The 17500-nt window shown below is 39.9% G+C and overlaps 1 protein-coding gene across 1 annotated transcript in view; it reads left to right on the top strand.

Annotated features, from left to right (window-relative positions):
- LOC143023657 (putative ferric-chelate reductase 1) overlaps window positions 1-17500 on the top strand; it is a 138745-nt gene that overhangs the window by 60162 nt on the left and 61083 nt on the right. Inside the window, exon 2 of the mRNA XM_076182261.1 lies at window positions 894-1154. Within this exon, the coding sequence (XP_076038376.1) occupies window positions 944-1154 (211 nt within the window). The 5' untranslated portion in view covers window positions 894-943. The remainder of the gene's footprint in view (window positions 1-893; window positions 1155-17500) is intronic.

Raw genomic sequence — 17500 nt, 5'->3', positions numbered from 1 at the left:
TATTATTATTATTATTATTATTATTATTATTATTATTATTACTATTATTACCATTATTATTATTATTATTATTATTATTATTATTATTATTATTATTATTATTATTATTATTATTATTATTATTATTATTATTATTATTACTATTATTATTATTATTATTATTATTATCATTATCATTATTATTATTATTATTATTATTATTATTATTATTATTATTATTATTATTATTATTATTATTATTATTATTATTATTATTATTATTATTATTATTATTATCATTATTATTATTACTATTATTATTATTATCATTGTTATCATCATCATCACTATTAGCAATGTTATCTTTCGTCTTCACTGTCCTTTTAGATCTTCCCGCTGCCAGACTAAAATACAAACACGCTATCACCAACTAGTGTCATGTAACGTAGCACCTCAGCCTAACATATGTTATCGCCAGCTCAGCACACAGGGTATCATCAGCCATAAATATATTCTATCCGCTCAGTCTACCAGTTTATCATTGTAACCAACCACTCAGTCTACCATGGCCTAAAATTATAATTAACTACAGTCTATAATCATTGTTGACCAGTCATCTGCCACAATCAAGCATTCAATGTACTACAGTCTACTGTTACAATTAATCCTTTGGCCAACCACAGTCTATGATCATAATTAACGACACCCTATCACCACAGTTACCAGTCTCTTATTACAGCCATTCAATCTACCAGTCTGTTATCATAGTCAACTACAGTCATCACAGCTATCATCACTTTCGACCACTCAGCCTACCATTGCAACTTTACTAACCACAAAACAACACCACACTCAACATTTCAATCTACCGAAGTTCATAATTATAATCAACTAAAGTCTACAATCACTCCCAGTCTCCACCGCATTTAGCTCTTCAGACTACCACCTCGTCAATACGTCCATCATGAGGCTCCTCCTCGCCTACCTCCTGGGAACCCTGTCCTACTTCGTGGGCTCCTCCGTCGGGTTTCCTGACGGGGCACCCATCGAGGCCTGCATCCAGGACCCACCCAACAGCCCCAACCACGCGGGGTCCGAGGCCCTGTCCCCGGAACTATCGAAGCACATCTTCAGGGCCTCCTCGAGTTCGTACAGGCCTGGACAAGTTATACGAGGTACTGTGGTCATTTCCTCTTTTTCAGGTCCGTATACATCATAAGATTTTTTCCAATGTGTGTGCATATGTGTGTGCGTGTGTGTGTGTGTGTGTGTGTGTGTGTGTGTGTGTGTGTGTGTGTGTGTGTGTGTGTGTGTGTGTGTGTGTGTGTGTGTGTGTGTGTGTGTGTGTGTGTGTGTGTGTGTGTGTGTGTGTGTGTGTGTGTGTGTGTGTGTGTGTGTGTGTGTGTGTGTGTGTGTGATTCACCTTGGTCTTGGTCTTTGGATCACGTGTTGGACTCGTGATCGACAGCTATTTCCCGCCCGGAAGAGAGCTCAGAGCTCGTATGTCCAATCTATGGGTAATGCTATGACCTCATACGCACACACACACCCAACTCCCCGCCCACGATAGTTGGAGTAACGACTCGAAGCGCAGCGATATTGAAATAATTTCAGCCCTGGGTAGGATTTGAACTAGGTACCGCAGATACATCCGTGCTGACATTCTGAGACTCTACCAACCGCACCACCGAGTCGTTACTCGGAGGCGCGGTGTGTGTGTGTGTGTGTGTGTGTGTGTGTGTGTGTGTGTGTGTGTGTGTGTGTGTGTGTGTGTGTGTGTGTGTGTGTGTGTGTGTGTGTGTGTGTGTGTGTGTGTGTGTGTGTGTGTGTGTGTGTGTGTGTGTGTGCGTACGTGTGTGTGTGTGTGTATGTGTGTGTGTGTGTGTGTGTGTGTGTGTGTGTGTGTGTGTGTGTGTGTGTGTGTGTGTGTGTGTGTGTGTGTGTGTGTGTGTGTGTGCGTGTGTGTGTGTGTGTGCGCGCGCGTGTGTTTACCTAATTGTATTTAACTAAATGTAGTATACAGAAAAAGAGCAACGCTCGATGGATCCCGTCTCCTATTCCCTATTTTTTTTACTATACCTAACCTTAAATTTATGTGCAGTTCCAGCTTAATCTATATCCTTGATTTCCAATTATCATATTTATATTTGAAGTCATGTATTCTTTGAGCTTGGGCTATATCACCTTTTAAGTTATTCCACGTATTTATGATTCTATATGAAAAACCATTTCTTCACATCCTCTAGACACGTGATCTTTCTTAATTTGCTCCCATGGCCTCTCAAGCCCCCCCCCCCATCTTAAATCAGGAGACCTCTTCTGCCAAAGCATACTATCCCTTTTAGTGACCAGAATACTGTGATAATATCACCCCTTTCTTTTCGATCTTTCAAAGTTGGCAGATCTAGTGCTTTTAGACTTTCCTCATATATTTCATCTGCAGTCTGGGGGACCTGTTTGGTTGCTGCCCTTTTTATTCTCTCTATGTGGGGGGGGGGTCGCCGATTTAATGAAGCGGCCTTGCTGTGGATGTGCTGTGTCTTGCGACACTGCTTCTGACCCAGGGCAGTGGACAAGGTGCAGGGATGACCCGTCATTCAGGAGGTGCTAAGTTAAGAGGGAGGGTGGAGGGGTGTGGAGTGTATTCAGGGATGGAATGGGTGGGAATGATTTTATGCCTTTTTCTTTTTGGCTACCCCCCTTGTAAGGGGGAAAAATCCTTGGTATATGTATGTATGTATGTATGTATGTATGTGGGGCTCATACTACTGATGCATATAGTCTTGGACGTATTAGGGTTTCGATGAGTTTTTTCATCATCTTTTCATCCATACAAGTATAATGAAACGCCATTTTAATCTTCTCCAGTTGTCTGTATGTCTTTCCCACAAGCTTGCTGATATGTCTGTCAGGTGACAAATTGTCTTTTATCAGTACTCCTAAATATTTCTTCTCTTTTGTTTTTGTAATGGGTTCACTTCCCAAGGAATATTTTAAAGATGGCCTTTTGCCACTATTGCCCATTTCCAGTATTTTGTTTTTTTCTTTTATATTGAACTTAATTTCACATTCTTGGCTCCATGTAATAATAGATCCTTTTGCAATGGACTACCGTCCTCTTTGTTTTTCACTTTTCTCATAATTTTTGCGTCATCTACAAACATGTTGGCATAGCTTGTTGTTCCTTCCATCATGTCATAAAATAAACAAGAAACATTTATTGGTAGAAGGAATGAACCTTGTGGAACCTCGTTCGTTGCTGTTCTCCATCTTGGCATCTTATCCTTTACTACTGTCTTCATGTATCTTACATACATATACCAAAGGCTTTCTTCCCCTTATACGGGAGGTAGTCAAAAAACAAAGGCATAGAAACCACTTCCACCCATTCCATTCCCTACATACTCCGCTACTCTCTACCCTCTTCCCTCCCTCTTATCTTGGCACCTCCTGGATGACGGGTCATCCCTGCATCTTATCCACTGCCCTGGGTCAGAAGCAGTGTCGCAAGACAAAGTACATCCACAGCAAAGTCACTTCATTAAATCGGCTACCTCCCCTCTCCGTCCCCTCATGTAGAAAAGGAGAAGACGGGGAGAAATCCCTTCGGGCTGCGCCACTTTATTTCTCATACATACTCACTAATCCCCCCCCCATCCCTAACCCACTCCCTCTTAAACCATTCTCCATTCACTCCTGTGTTCTCTCCTCTCCCGTCCTTCCTCAACAGACATCCCACTCTTTCTCAATGCACTAACTTCCTCAATCCCTCCTTTGATCCTGCCACGATGGGATGTAATGATAGTGGAGGACAAAATATCACGTTAGGATGTAATGATACTGGAGGAGAAAATATCACGGTAGGATATAATGTCAGTGGAGGATAAAATATAATTCTAGGAAGGGATGCCGGACAGAATGTCAATGAAGGCCAAAATATCACGATGGGATGTAATGACAGTGGAAGACAAAAGATCACGATGGGATGCAATTATAGTGGAGGAAAAAATATCACAGTAGGATATGTCACTGGAGGACAAAATATAATTTTAGGAAGGGATGCCGGACATAATGTCAATGAACGACGGGAGGCCGGTGTGAATCACGGTGACGTATGGGGACAAAATGTACAAAAGAGATCGGATGACCGTGATCGACGAGATGTCCGTGATAGGGCAAATGTTAATTTTGATAGGAGAAATGTTAATGAGGCAAATAAAAAAACAAAATGATAATGTAAGACATGATATTGAAACTCAAAATGTGTCAAAAAGAAATAATCACGAGTTTCTTAAAACCATGTCCTTTAATGCTCGTAGTATTAGTAACACATTTCAAGAAATACAGGCGTATGTCAAAAGCGAAAATCACGATATGATAGGAATAACAGAGAAAGAAAGGTGGGGGTGTTCTGTTGTACGTTAAAAACAATATTCATGCTTGTGTTTTAGAGAAAGTGAAACAGGATGTATGTGATAGTTTGTTGGTTGAGTTAACCCAAACAAATGGACAAAAAATGAATGTAGGTGTAATAAATGGGCCAAAGACATTACACTAGCAGACGACAAACTGTTATTTCAAGAACTGTCTAGTTTCCGCAACCGGGATTTATTGATAATGGGTGATTTCAATTTTACTGACATTGATTGGATGACCCTTGAACATGGCCATATAGGTAGTCGCTTGATTGATTTTCTTGGTGACAATTACTTAATTCAGCATGTAAAAGAGCCTACAAGATACGAAAACTTACTCGATCTATTGATCACTAGCCGCGAAAGCATGGTAACTGATGTAGAAGTCGGTGAAACTGCTGCAAATAGCGATCACAACTTAGTTAGAATAGATACTTGTGTTTCTAAAATACCCGATTTCAGTAAAACTCAGTTCATAGGACTACGTCAGGAGCTTCAGCTTACAGATTGGGAGGCAAAATTAAACGAAGGACCTGTACATCAGATGTGGGAAATATTTCAAAATACGCTCACAAAGATGATTCATACTTACATTCCTTTTAAGGACAGACGTCCCCCAAATCAGGCTCGCCAAAAATGACTCGACAAAGAAACTGAAAAAAGTATTGCTAAAAAGAGATAGGCTTATAAGAAATATAAGTGCTCGGGTGCATCTAATGACTATGAAAGTTATGTATCAATACAAAGAGATTAAAAAAAAAAAAAAAAAAAAAAAAAAAGTGACAATACGAAATGAACATCACTGATAAATCCAAAGAGAATCCCAAAAAATTCCATAGTTACATTAGAGATAAAAAGGTTGTTAGGAATCACATTGGTCCACTATTATCTGCTGACGATCAACTTGAATATTCAAATGAAGGAATGTGTAATATCTTAAACAATTATTTTAGCTCGGTATTCGTAAACGAAACACCTCAAAGTGAACTCCAAACTGAAACCTGTGAAAAGTCTAGGGTAAACTTACTCACTACGGTAAATACAACAAAAGAAAAAATTAAAAGGTGTATAGAGAAACTCAAAGTTATAAAACACCAGGGCCTGACGGTTGGCATCCAAGAATCTTAAAGGAAATGAAAAATGAGATTGTTGTTCCATTAGAAATTATTTTCAAGATATCCATCATATCCGGAGATGTCCCAAGAGAATGGAAGCTAGCTAACGGTACTCCCATATTCAAAAAAGGTGACAAAAAGAAGCCAAATAACTATAGGCCTATAAGTTTGACTTCAATTGTAGGAAAAATAATGGAAACTATCATCAGAGATGCTATCGAACATCATTTAGAAAGTAACCGTTTGATAAATGATAGCCAGCATGGTTTCAGACGGAAACGTTCTTGCGTGACTAACTTACTCGAATTCTACAACACAGTTATCTCGAATTATGACAAAAGAAACAATATAGATTTAATATATCTAGACTTTGCAAAAGCTTTTGATACCGTCCCACACGAAAGACTAACTAAATTAGCTTCGCACGGAATAAGTGGTAGCCTATTAAGTTGGACCAGTAATTGGTTGAATGATCAAAAGCAGAGAGTTGTTTTAAATGGAAACACTTCTAGATGGAGAAATGTTACAAGTGGAGTTCCTCAGGGTTCCATTCTTGGGCCACTTCTATTCATAGTATATATATATATATACATATATATATATATATATATATATATATATATATATATATATATATATATATATATATATATGATATAGACCATGGACTAAAATCTACTGTTTCCAAATTTGCTGATGATACAAAACTGTGCAGAATGGCAAATGATCACTTAAACAATTAGATATTCAAGATTTAGATAAATTACAGCAATGGTCTGAAAAGTGGCAAATGAAATTTAACACAAGTAAATGCAAGGTAATGCACATAGGTAAAAATAACAGTAAGTACGATTACAAGTTATTTGGAAATTCGTTAACAAAAGTAAATAGTGAAATGGATCTCGGCGCAATTATCATTAACGATCTCAAATCATCCAAGCAGTGTATTTCAGCCTCTGAGAAAGCTAATAAGATTCTTGGACTGATTGCGCGATCTTTTGATTTCAAAAGTCCATCACTCATTAACAAGCTATATAAATCGTTAGTTCGTCCACATTTGGAATATGCTGTTTCCGTATGGTCACCAGATCTCACTAAAGACATTGACAGACTGGAAAAAGTACAACGGCGAGCCACAAAACTGATTCCAAATATCAAAAATAAATCATACGAAAATCGACAAAAACATTTGAATATGTTTTCCCTAAAAAAAAACGTAGACTCAGAGGTGACTTGATACAGGTCTTTAAAATTCTAAAGGGAATTGACATCAAGAGTGACCAAATTTTTACATTGAATGAGAATCAGACAAGAAACAATGGTCTCAAACTGTCCGGAAATAGATTCAATTTGGAAGTAGGTAGAAACAACTTTGCCAACCGTGTAGTTAATGAATGGAATAAACTTCCTGCACAGGTAGTGCAATGTAGTTCAGTTCGAGGCTTTAAGAATCATTTAGATAAACACCTAAGCAAGATGCTGTAATGATTATTATTTATTTCATATTATTTGTTTTTGTTTTGTTATCATTTGTCTGTTTGATTTTCATTTATTATTAGTTGTATGTCAATTTATTATTATTTACTATTTACCTGTTTGTTTATTATTTAACTATACCTATGCATTTACTTATGTTTTTATTTGTTATTTACATTATTATAGTTTTTATTTATTAATTTATTATTATTATGATTTTTTTCGCATCCGACCTAGATATGGACCAAAAGGTCTCCTGTCGGCATGCTCCGCCTTTGTAATCCTTTGTAAACAACAACTGGCTTATCTCCCACTTTTCTCCATTTTTCTTTAACCATCTCCAATCCCTGACCCCACTACCCTTGCATTAACCTCTTGCACCACCCCATCCATGTATAAATTGAACAGCCAGGGTGACATAACACATCCCTGATGAAGTCCCACCTTTACCTCAAACCACTCACTCTCTCCATTTCTAATTCTAACACAAGCTCTACTATTCTCGTAAAATATCTTGACTGCTCTTAACAGCTTTCCTGCTATCCCATATATTTGCCATACTTCCTACAGTGCCAACCTGTCTACCCTGTCATAAGCCTTTTCCAAATCCATAAAAGCCCAAAATATATCCTTACCTTTTCCTATAGCTTTCTCACATATCTGTCTTACCACAAAAATCTGACCTACACAACCCCTACCTTTCCTAATCCCGCACTGTTCTTCAGCAATTACTCTCTCTGTTCCTCTCCTAATCCGCTCAATCAAGACCCTCCCATAAGCCTTCCCAACTACACTTAACAAGCTAATCCCTCTGAAACTACTACACTCACACTTGTACCCCTTTCCCTTGTAGAGTGGAACGATGCAGGCACTCCTCCAGTCCTCTGGCACTCAACCCTCTCTTAAACAAAAATTAAATAACCTCACAAGCCAGTCCACCATCAATGTACCTCCTTTTTTCAGGCATTCTGCATGGTACCCATCCAACCCAGGTGCCTTACCTGCTCTCATCATCTTAACAACTGCCTTCACTTTATCTTTCTTTATTTCTCCTCCATTTTCCTCACTCATCACGGTCATTTTCTTAGCACTTCCCACTGCAAATACCTTTCCCTCCCTATCCTCATTCACATTTAGCTAATCCCTAAAGTACTCTGTCCATCTTCCTCTTACAGGCCATCTCTTCCATCATCATCTCTCCATCTACACCTTTTATCTTTTCTTCTCTACTTGATTCGCCTCCTCTTCCTCTCTTAATTTCCTTCCAAAACATTTTTTATTACTTTCAATTTTTTGTGTCATACTCTTACCTCATTTCACATCTGCTCTCCTTTTTGCCTCCCTTAGATTACGCTTTACTTCTCTTCTCTATACGTTGTACCTCTTCTCTTTGCTCTGTCCCTCGTCCTAATTTGTAACCAATCTATGAAAGCCTGCTTCTTCTATTCTACACCCTTCTTTGCTTCCTCATCCCATCACACACTACCCTTCCTTCTATTTCCTCCCGTCCTCCTTGTTCCACACACCTTCTTTGCACACCTTATGACTCCCTCCTTGAACCATCCCCATTCCTCCTCCATTCCTAGTTCCTCTCTATCCTTCAGTCCCTCCCACTCCTCTCCCAGCTTCTTCTAATACTTCTCCTTTTCTTTCTCATTTAAGCAGTTCACTCTAAGCACTTCCCTACCTTCTGCCCTTTTTCTCCTTCTCCACTTATTCTCCACTCTCAACTTACCCTCCACCAAAAAATGATCTGATTTTCCCCCATTCTCTCCCCTTAGAACATGAACTATACTCCTGGCTATCACTATATAGTCCATTAACGATCTATCTACCACCCTTCAATCCACCACCCTATTTCGAGACACATCTCCACCATCAACTCTCTGCTACGATTTTTTTTCTGGAACTCCGTACTTCCTAATCACTCCGTCCATTGGTTCATTTCCTACTCAAGCATTAAGGTCTCCCAATGCCACTACATTGACATTTCTCCCTAATCCCTCTATACACTCAGCTAAATCCATCCAAAAAGCCTCCCTTTCCTCTAAAATCTTCTCACTACCAGGCCCATATCCACTTGCAAAAACCCACATCTCCTTTCCCAGCTTCTCCTTCATCCACATTAACCTTGATGAAACCTCCTTCCACTCCACTATACGCTTACCTATCTCTTCACTTACTAGTATAGCCACCCCTTTTCTCCCTCGTCCTCTCTTCAGTACTGAGAACCTACCAACTACACTCCCAAACTCACACTCTCCCCTCCCTTTCAACTTAGTTTCACTCAATGCCAACACATCCATCTTTCTTCTCATAAACATACTGCCTATCTCTTCCCTTTTACTCTCATCTGTACCACATCCACGCATATTAAAAGACCCAAACCTTAGGGTACTTGTTGGGAAACTCCTAGATCCTCTTATGCCTTTACTTTTTTTTAGGAATGTCCTCTTTGGGGCTACAGGTAGCAGGACTCCTAGTCATATCCCCGTCCATTTTTTTGTCTCTCTTACGACTCAAGTGGGAAGACTTGGTGGCAGCATTATTTTCCCCCACCACAGGGTAGGCGAAAAAAGGAAATGAATATTCAGAGAAATGGTACAGGACAGTAACAAGGGGTGGGGGGACAGCATAACGGAGGGACAGTCGCAGTATAATAAAAGTGTCATAATTTCTCTATGAACAGAGGCTTCCTCTATCACAGACAAAATGATGTGTGACTCTGGTCCGTAGGGGCGCCCCATATAGACCCTAAAGTATCAACTGCATGCTACTTTGCCACAATGACATGTGTTCTAATTTCCACATAAGTCGACTGTGAGGTACTTTATCAAATGCCTTCTCTAGATCGAGGTACACACAGTCCACCCACTTCTCTCTCTTTTGCAGGGCATCAACCACTCTCGATTAAAAGCTTAAAAGGTTCGATACATACGACCTTCCAGATCTGAAGCCAAACTGACTGTCAGAATGTTCATCTTTTCAAGATATTTGATCCATAGATCTTTTGCAATCGTCTCACATAATTTCACTATTGTACTGGTCAATGATACCGGCCTATAATTTAGTGTAATCTTCTTATTTCCACCTTTGTGAAATAGTACCATATTTACTCCTTTCCAATCAAACGGCACAATGCCTTCTTACAGCGAACATGTAATAAGACTTTGAATTTTGTCCGTTTGTTGTTCCTCACGTTCTTTAAGTATACAGTTTGAGATCTCGTAAGGTTCTGAAGCTTTAGTCAAATCCAATGATCCCAAGAGAGTGAGCACTTCCTTCACTTCTATATTTATATCTTATATATATTTTTTATTTCTCCAAAAAATTGCTCTCTTTGCTAAAGACAGATTGGAAACTTTCATTCATTATTTCTGTCTGAGCTGAGGCCTCCTCAAAGACCTCACCAACCATTTATAAACCTGTAAAACAGTTTCGGTTTATCTTTCCATTTATCTACAACTTTTTCAATTTTGCTTTTTTTTCTCCGTGCAAATTATTATATAGTCATTTCTAGCTTGTTTGTCAGCTTCTTTTGTTTTACTGCTTCTCCCATTTTCCCCAAACCACGTCCCTTTTTTTTTTTTTTTTTTTTTTTTTTTTTATCTTACACTTTTTGTTAACCCAGTCCTGTTTCTGCTTCTTCTTTTCACTAGTTTTTGGCACATGTTTGTTCACTCCTAGGTTGTAAATGTCAAGAAAGATTTTCCATTTCCTCTTTATTCCCGTGGTATTCATGAATTCCTCCCAGTGTACTTCTTCAAAGAAATTTTTCAACCCTAAGTAATCTGCTTTCTCTCTAGTCTGTATAATTCATTCCTTGGGTCTATTTCCTCATCCTTTAGTTGAAAATCAATTGTTACATGGTCTCTTTTTCCTATGGGGTAAAGGTAGTTCAATGAGCTGATGTCTGGCTCTTTGATTAGTAACAAATCTAATCTTGTGGGAATATCCTCTCCTCTTACCTGGGTCACTTCCTTTACCCACTGGGTCATTGTGTTCTCTATTGCTATACTTAAGACAGTATTTCCCCAGGAATCTGCTTTGCTGTTTGCTTTCCATTCCTCCCAGTTGACCTCATTGTAATTAAAATGTCCAAAAGGAACTAAGTTGCCACTTTGTTCATTAGTCTTCTTTAGGAAAAGGGTTGTGTGCAATCAAATTTCTTTATATTCAACTTAATTCCTTTAGTATTAATTTTGAAGTGGATTGCTTCAACCTTGCCTTTACTCAAATTTGCTTCTTCCTTTTTATATCACTTCTCACCACAAACTTTACCCCTCCACCCTTTTTATCTTTTCTGTCTCTTCTTCAGAAAATGTGTGTGTGTGCGCGTACGTGTGTGTGTGCGTGCGTGTGCGTATTTGTGTGTGTGTGTGTGTGAGAGAGAGAGAGAGAGAGAGAGAGAGAGAGAGAGAGAGAGGGAGTATTATCTCCGCTGCTACCAACACTTTCAGTTCCCTTCTGTGACATTGTAATTCTTCATTCACTTACAACTTTCTTAACTTTCTTTTCATCATTGTAGTATTGTCGTCGTGGCTATCCCTCGTGGTCGAGGAAGATGGTCTTCGTGAGTTATTATTGGTGTAGTATTGTAAGTTATTATTGGTGTAGAATTGGTGTAGTATTGTAAGTCATTCGTCTATAGGCCCCATGCCTCTTTTGTAACGTATGCTTTTAGTTAAATTCCATTACTCAATAAACGAAGGGGAATTAAATTAACTTAACTTTTTTTTCATTTTCTTCACGAATTCTGGTACAACGTATGGTCTTAGGTACACCTGAGGAATTCCACCTGGGATCCTCTTACATCCACCGAGCCAAGTCTGCTCCGACGTCACAATTTAATTCATCCAATAACTTTGAACTTTACAAATAAGTGCCACCCTTTTAGGGCGTGACTTTACCTCCATGGACCAATAATTTTTCTCCTCTTCCACTCTTTTCTCCAATCAGAAAGACTGTTATACTGTCTAAAGCAATACTGTTTACGCAAGCACTTCTGTCACAAGCAGAACGGGCTTTGTGTTTACATTTTGTCACATCAGCACCTTTGATCGTTACCTTAACCAATGTTTACAAACTTTTGGCGGAAAGCGAAATATGCAACTCTGCAACTTCCAGTCGGCCATTGTTTCCAAAATATCCAGGTCATAAAATTGCATATCTTCTCACCTACCCCTCTATCTACTTAAATGTCTACCTCTATCTACCGGCCTCTTACAGAGAGAGAGAGAGAGGGAAAGCAACTCTCCTTACCGGCTCCTCATTGCCAACGGGTGTCCCCTGAAGTTTCTAATGTGTCCGGAACATGACTAGGTTACTCCTGACCTAGAGAACAATACTGAGTCCAATTCACCTGGTCGATCTCATTTCACCCACCCACCCGCGCGCGCGCGCACACACACACACACACACACACACACACACACACACACACACACACACACACACACACACACACACACACACACACACACACACACACACACACACACACACACACACACACACACACACACACACACACACACACACACACACACACTCCGATAATGTTTGCTATCTGTATAAACGACATGGATGAAGGAATTGGATGTTATATAAATTTCTTTGCAGATGATGCGAAACTATTGAAGAGAGTAACGAAGAAGATTGCAAATCTTTTCAGGAAAACCTGGACAAAGTCTGGAATTGGAGTAAAAAGAACGAAGTGAATTTCAACATTAAAAAATGCAGTATAATGGAATTTGGAAAAAGTAAAAATAGAATATCCGGTCAATACAAAATTGGAACAAAGGAAGTTACAAAAGTAAACTCAGAAAGAGGCCTAGGAGTAATTATTTCAAATGACATGACACCAGACAAACATGTAAACAAAATAGTTGGAGAAACTTACAACTTAATAAGATAAATGAAAGTGGCCTTTGACTTCATGGACGAGGAAATGGTAAAGAGAATACTAGTTACATTGATAAGACCAAAATTGGAGTATGCAGCGTCACTATGGACACCCAGTACAATAAAAACATAAAGCAACTAGAAAGAATTCAAAGAGCAATGACAAAGATGGCACCAACACTTAGCAAGTCGACATACGAACAAATATTGGGCAAACTAAACTTATTAACTCTGGAGCAAAGAAGAGAAAGAGGCGATTTGATAACCATCTAAAGAATAATGAAAGAGATGGAAATCCTTGATAGGGATGATCTACTTAAATGGGACAGAAGAAATACAAGAGGACACAAGAAGAAACAGCTTTCCACACAGAGTAATAGATGCATGGAATATATTGAAAGAAAAAACAGTGAGTGCTAAAACTATACATGACTTTAAGAAAGCACTGGATGCGGAAATATACAACTGCGGGTCTCTACGAGCATAACTCTTTTCCCGCAAAATACAACTTGGTAAACACACACACACACACACACACACACACACACACACACACACACACACACACACACGACTCGGTGGCGCAGTTGGTAGAGCGCTGAACTGCTACTATAGAGGCCCGTAGTTCTTGGTTCGAATCCTGCCCAGGGCCGAAATTATTTCGGTACCGCTGCGCTTCGGGTCGTTTCTCTGACTCTCGTGGGCGGGGAGTTGGGTGTGTGTGTGTGTGAAAAGGTCATAGCATTACCCATAGATCGGACATACGAGCTCTGAGCTCTCTTCCAGGAGGGAAATAGCTGTCGATCACGAGTCCACCCCGTGATCCAAAGACCAAGTGAATACACACACACACACACACGACTCGATAGCGCGGTTGGTAGAGTTTCCGGCCGCCACTACGGTGGTCCGGGTTTGAATCCCGCTCAGGGCTGAAATAATTTCAGTATCGCTGCGCTATGAGTCGTTGCTCCAATTCTCGTAGGCGGGGATTTGGGTGTGTGTGTACGTGTAAGGTCACAGCATTATCCATAGATCGGTCATATATGAGCTCGCTCTGAGCTCTCTTCCGGGAGGAAAATAGCTGTCGATCACGAGTCCAACACGTGATCCAAGACCTTGGTGAATCACACACACACATACACACACACACACACACACACACACACACACACACACACACACACACACACACATACACACACACACACACACACACACACACACACGCACGCACGCACACACACACGACTCGATGGCGCAGTTGTAGCGTTCGGAACTGCTACTACAGCTGTCCGAGTTCGAATCCCGCCCAGGGATGAAATAATTTCAGTACCGCTGGGCTGTGAGTCGTTACTCCAACTCTCATGGGCGGGGAATTGGGTGTGTGCGTGCATTACCCATAGATCGGTCACATATGAGCTCTGAGCTCTCATCCGGAAGGGTAATAGCTGTCGATCACGGGTCGAACACGTGATCCAAGACCATGGTGAATCACACACAAACACTCATAGTGGAAGTGGAAGAGGGGATTTTTTTTTTTTTTTTTTTTTAATGAAATGCAAGGCAATGCAAATGAGTTCAAGAATAGCTCATCACTGTTCAATAGAATGAGTAATTATCTTGTTATAATGTCAAAGCTAAAGACTTGGGAGTGATGATAATGGAAATTTTGTCACCAAAAACACATTTAAAATCATTAGGAAAACATATGAACATCCTCCTATTTCATGGACAAAGACATAAGGAGGAAAATAAAAAAAACACGGTCCACCGTAGTCTGGAATATTTTGCAGTGACGTGGTCGTCACACAAAAAGGAAGACATAACAAAACAGAGGAAATACAGAGAGAAGTAGCTACAATGATTCATCTATGAAGAGAGACTGAATAGTCTGGGACTATCAACGTAAGAGGAAAGAAGAGAGGTGATTTAGTATCAGTGCTTAAAAATTAATATATATATATATATATATATATATATATATATATATATATATGTATATATATATATATATGTTGTACGACACTGAATGGGTCCCAGTGTTTAGAGATACGTTTTATCAACCACAATGCACTTTAATTCTAAGCCATATAGGCGCATGCAGAAATTGTAACGAGGGACGCCCAAGGACTCGAACCCATGCGGCGAGAACGTTACAAGTGCCGAGTGACTTAAACCAATACACCATCAAGAGAGCTATAAGTTAAGCGCAAGTTTTCTTATATATCTGTATGCTCGAGTTCATACACATACACGAAAGTTTGCGTTCAACCCAGCTCCACTATGATAATGCATATGGTAAGTGTACGAACGCGGGAAGTATTTTGTACGACACTGAATGGGTCCCAGTGTTTAGAGATACGTTTTATCAACCACAATGCACTTTAATTCTAAGCCATATAGGCGCATGCAGAAATTGTAACGAGGGACGCCCAAGGACTCGAACCCATGCGGCGAGAACGTTACAAGTGCCGAGTGACTTAAACTAATACACCATCAAGAGAGCTATAAGTTAAGCGCAAGTTTTCTTATATATCTGTATGCTCGAGTTCATACACATACACGAAAGTTTGCGTTCAACCCAGCTCCACTATGATAATGCATATGGTAAGTGTACGAACGCGGGAGGTGTATTGGTTTAAGTCACTTGGCACTTGTAACGTTCTCGCCGCATGGGTTCGAGTCCTTGGGCGTCCCTCGTTACAATTTCTGCATGCGCCTATATGGCTTAGAATTAAAGTGCATTGTGGTTGATAAAACGTATCTCTAAACACTGGGACCCATTCAGTGTCGTACAAAATATATATCTATATATCTATATATCTATATATATATATATATATATATATATATATATATATATATATGAATAATAGAAAAAAATCTGAATTCAGAATTAGAAATATCGATTCACGGTATGGTCTTATCATGTATACTACGACTACTAAATAAAATCAAAGCCCATGGCATAGGAGGAAAAGTGTTAGAATGGATAAGAATCAGTGACAGATAAGATAAGTGACAGATAAGATCAGTGACAGAAAATAGCGGGTCACCATAAATGGTGCAAAATCCAAATGGGGGAGTGTTTCTAGTGGGGTCCCCCAAGGCTCTGTTTTGGGTCACTTATTGTTCAATATGTACATAAACGACTTGGGCAATGGGATTAAGAGTGGTGTTAGTAAGTTTGCGGACGACACTAAAATAGGACTCCTGATTAGGTCAGGAGACGACGCCAAGATTCTGTAGGATGATCTTAACAAATTGTTCACAATGTCGGTGAAATGGCAAATGAACTTCAATATCTCAAAGTGCAGCGTGTTAAACGTAGGACTACACAACTCTGAAAATAGATATAGTTTAGATAACACGTTTTTAGAAAAAACTGAGTGGAGTGCGAGAGAATCTCAGGAGTTCTAGTGAGTCCTGACCTTAAATCCAGGAAACAGTGCATCAGCGCCCGGAATAAAGCTAGGACGGTTACGAATAGAAGTGCAGAGGTAATTATCAAACTCTATCTAGCGTTAGTTAGACCCATCCTTTACTATGCGGTACAATTTTAGTTTCCGTCTTATAGAATGGACATCATTTCACTAGAATCAATACAGAGGAGAATGACCAAAATTATACAATAGCTCAGAAACTTACATTACGAAGAGAGGTTTAGGCACCTTAACTTACATTCTCTGGAAAGACGCAGAGTGCGGGGTGATCTAATAGAGGTGTTGAAATGGATCAAAGGCTTTAACGAGGGTGAGGCAAAGTCATCATATTAAGAGAACATGACAAAACTCGCAATAATAGATTTAAACTGGACAAATTTAGATTTAAGAAGAAAATAGGCAAGCATTAATTTACTAATAGAGTGGTCAACGAATGGAATAGACTTAGTAACCATGTAGAGAGCGCTGAAACTATCGGTTGATTTAAGAAACGGTTAGACATCTATATGGATGGGAATGACAGGTGGTAATGGACATGAAACTGCCTAGTTTAGGCCTTATGGTCTCTTTCAGTCTCCTTCATTCTTATGTTCTTATGTTCTAGGTAAAACACACACACACACACACACACACACACACACACACACACACACACACACACACACACACACACACACACACACACACACACACACACACACACACACACACACACACACACACACACACACACACACACACACACACACACACACACACACACACACACACACACGCACGCACACACACACACACACACACACACACACACACACACACACACACACACACACACACACACACGGCTCGGTGGCGGATTGGTAAAGCACTGGCCTCACAAGCCAGAGAACCGGGGTTCGATTCCCCGGCCGGGCGGAGATAAGTTAGGTTTGTCTCCTTTCACGTGTAACCCCTGTTCACCTAGCAGTGAGTAGGTACGGGACGTTAGTCAAGGAGTTGTGACCTTGCTGTCCCGGTGTGTGGTGTGTGAGTGGTCTCAGACCTACCCAGAGATCGGCAAATAATGAGCTCTGAGCTCACTGCCGTAGGGTGGTGTCTGGCTGTCTAGACAGAGACTGCAGCAGATCCGAGGTGAATACACACACACACACACACACACACACACACA

This window comes from Oratosquilla oratoria, unplaced genomic scaffold (genome assembly GCF_046742065.1).
Source record: "Oratosquilla oratoria isolate Oo_2021 unplaced genomic scaffold, ASM4674206v1 SCAFFOLD54, whole genome shotgun sequence".
Classification (NCBI taxonomy): Eukaryota; Metazoa; Arthropoda; class Malacostraca; order Stomatopoda; family Squillidae; genus Oratosquilla; species Oratosquilla oratoria.
This window is presented reverse-complemented; position numbering and strand designations above follow the sequence as displayed.